The 3,461-nt window shown below is 46.8% G+C and overlaps 1 protein-coding gene across 1 annotated transcript; it reads right to left on the bottom strand.

Moving 5' to 3' along the window:
• Positions 1-1,089: 1,089 nt before the first annotated feature.
• Positions 1,090-2,004, bottom strand: LOC134204589 (uncharacterized). Its single transcript, XM_062679392.1, has one exon. The coding sequence runs from the start codon at positions 2,002-2,004 to the stop codon at positions 1,090-1,092; it is 915 nt and encodes a 304-aa protein (XP_062535376.1).
• Positions 2,005-3,461: the final 1,457 nt, after the last annotated feature.

The raw sequence follows: 3,461 nt of genomic DNA, 5'->3' as shown, positions 1-3,461 counted from the left end.
ATTAGAGCTCTCGGTCTGTGCACATTGAGGTTGGAGAGCAAATCCCATGTTTCCATCCATTGGTTCCTTGTGCAATTGCGATTGCCCTGGTCAATCACGGAGTAGCAACTACGAAATGCATGGTCATCATGCTCATGCTCAATAGTCAAAATTCACCAGAGAAAGTTGCATGTGAAGCACGCTTGTTGCATTTGCGAGTAGAACCAGAAGAAGTTCCAACTGCACCCACCGTGAGTTGGGCCGTGAGGTTCGATAAATCAGTAGCACCAAAAGACTCATTCAAAAGAAGTATAGCTGTTGTGGGGCTTCCAAATCCGTATAGCAGACCGCAGATTTTGCTTTGGTAAGCTTTTAGCTACAAAATATATTTTATTTGAAACGGTTTCTTAATGCTCAATTTAATTTTTCATTACTCACAAATTTGGTGACCTACGATATCAAGAATCGTATCACTTCTCGATTCCGTTTATGTTTTGTTTACTCTGCATAGAACATATTATTATCATAGGCTATTATAACTGAATGAGCTACTCACGATTTCAATTGGTCTTATAGACACCTAACTTCACCAAATCCAGATGCAATGTAGGTTTAGCTTAAGATAGAGAGTAGGTATCCTAGATTGTAAGTATAATTTCGTTTTAACTAATATAATTCAATTCAACTACTGCATGACATACCTTTAGGAATATTTCACGCTATTAATCTAAAGATCTAGTTACGGTAATCACTAATCTATAGGCAACATATGCCGTGGATTTTGTTGATCTAGCCGTATATTAAATTTAAGAATTTTAGGTTTTAATCACTGTTATAATAAGATTTGGTTTGTGAGAATCACACCAACTTCGTAGTACCTGGATGATTTGCAATTCTCCCCACTTTTTGTTTTGGTCCCATTCGTCGGAGTCCATCATCATCGATAGCAGTTTCATCTCTCCTTCATTCGATCATCCGCAACTGGTTATTTGGTCACAGTTTAGACTAATAAGCTTGACCAGTCACAGTTGACCAGTACCAGAGGGGTCTCGTCGCGACATCCCCCCTCCGTGAACCTTGTTCGGTCCTCAAGGAGCCCCTGACAGAAGTTCACAGCCCTCTCGCACGTCGAGTACCGCCTGCTTCACTGCAGGCCGCCGTAGAACCCCGGATGATGTTCGGACGTATGCTTGCCGGACTCTCCATCACGCCCGGCACTACTGCTTCTACTCGTCCTCTGATCAAACCCCAAATCCCTACCGCGATATCTTTCACTTCTTCGAACCATTTCCCTCGTCGGGTGATCACTGGAATATACTCTTTCAGCCACCTTGCCCAGAACTCTTCTGTGATAGACTGCGCTAGTCTCCATCCACTACGCAGCACCGCCGGATTTGCGATTGGTCCAAACGGTTGAACCTTATCTCCGTTGGATGACCCCAGGAGAAAATGGTTGGGGGTGAGAGCCTCCTGGTCTGCGAACTCAAGCGGAATGTAGGTGAGTGGCCGAGCGTTGATTAGTGCCTCCACCTCGAGCAGTACCGTCTCCAGGACCTCATCGTCTGGTGTGCGTGGTGCTTCTGCAACCGAACTCATGGCCACCTTGACCGACTTGACCAGCCGCTCCCAAGCGCCACCCATATGGGGGGCAGCAGGTGGAATGAAACGCCACTGTGTACTAGCAGTCGTAAATGTGGTGGCCAGTACTTGATTGCGTGCTTCCACTTTCTCCTTCTCCAGTTGATTGCTCGCGCCTTGAAAACACGTTCCGTTATCCGTATAGAACTCCGCAGGCGAGCCGCGACGTGACACAAAGCGTCGAACTGCCATTATGCAGGACTCCGTTGAAAGGCTGTGCACGACCTCCAAGTGTACCGCCCGGATGGTGAGACAAGTAAACAAGGCTACCCATCTTTTCACCTGACTCCTACCAACTTTAACCAATAATGGTCCGAAATAGTCAAGGCCAACATATGTGAACGGTCGAACATACGGTTTCAGTCGGACTTCTGGTAGAGGAGCCATGACAGGGGGGCTTCTTCTTCTTCTTCTTCTTATTGGCGTTACATCCCCACACTGGGACAGAGCCGCCTCGCAGCTTATTGTTCATTAAGCACTCCCACAGTTATTAACTGCGAGGTTTCTAAGCCAAGTTACCTTTTCTGCATTCGTATATTATGAGGCTAACACGATGATACATTTTATGCCCAGGAAAGTCGAGAAAATTTCCAATTCGATAATTTACTAGACCGGACCGAGAATCGATCCCAGCCACCTTCAGCATGGTTTTGCTTTGTAGCCGCGCGTCTTACCGCACAGCTGAGGAGGGCCCACATGGGGGCTAGGGAAGGCTTTTCTCACTTTGCATATTGTACAGGTTTTGGTGACCTTTTGGATCAATGCTCGAGCTTCGCTATTTCGAATCGCTGACGCATTTCATTGGCGATGGTTTCACGGTTAGCGTGGCGGAATCAGCGATGGTACCAGTCTGTAAGGAGAAACGTAATTAGATGTTGCCTAGGGAGAATGGCTGGGTACTTATCTTCGGTCGGTGCAAAGGCTGCAGCACCGATTCTCCCACGCATTCAAAAGTACTCCATTTGCATCAAAAAGAAATGGCCAGTTTTGTATATGGGCTTGATTTGGCAACGCGTTCATGTCGGGCGTTGGGTGGAGATCCTTTTGTGGCTGAAAGGGAGGCGATTTCTTCAGGAAATGCGTCCGACTGCGCAATCTTCCACAACGCTTCTTCAGCCCTTTAGTTCGACTTGTTGGAGAGCACTTTGTTGCAGCATGTCGCCTCTAGACTTCCGTCGTATGTTGTCGATGAACCGAAGTACAAAGGCCATTGTTCGGTGTAGTCTGGTCCATCTGCTGAACCTAGAAACGTCGATCAACGGAAGAGTGGTACAGTGGACGTGGTTTGATCGAAGTTCCTCAGTTGTGATAGGTGTCTTGGTTTGCTGGGCCAGAATTCTTCTGATTCATAAAGAAATCGTGATCCAGTGAACCACGAATTATTTGAGGAGAAATCAGGACCGGCTTTCCACTTTGTGGCCAAGTCAGCGGAATTTATTCCAGAAGGAACCCATATCCATTCCTGGGCATCGGTTACTGAAAGTATCTCCCCAATTCGTACAGCAACAAATTTGTTGAATCGACGATGCTCTGACCGTATCCAGGCCAGTACAGTACTAGAATCGCTCCAGAGAACCCTGCGACTTATGGGATAAGTATGAAAGCCTTGAACGGTCTCCAGAATTCGGACTCCTAGAATGGCGGCCTTCAGTTCCAAGCGCGGAATGGATAACACCTTTAGTGGAGCCACTTTGGTTTTAGCGCCAATAAAGTACTACTCTTGTTCCGTTTTCCGTTTCAAGTCGGTAATACGCAACACAAAGCATATGCCGAGTCGCTTGCATCGACGAAGACGTGTAATTCGAGGCGTTCGAAACTTGCAGGGAATGGATCCTGGAAATAGC

The sequence above is a fragment of the Armigeres subalbatus genome, unplaced genomic scaffold (assembly GCF_024139115.2).
Source record: "Armigeres subalbatus isolate Guangzhou_Male unplaced genomic scaffold, GZ_Asu_2 Contig73, whole genome shotgun sequence".
NCBI lineage: Eukaryota > Metazoa > Arthropoda > Insecta > Diptera > Culicidae > Armigeres > Armigeres subalbatus.
Note: the sequence above shows the minus strand (reverse complement) of the source record. Positions and strands in the feature narration are given on the sequence as shown.

Coding starts and splice junctions, on each gene's coding strand:
- LOC134204589 (XM_062679392.1), bottom strand. CDS start 2,004: ATGGCTCCTCTACCAGAAGTCCGACTGAAACCGTATGTTCGACCGTTC.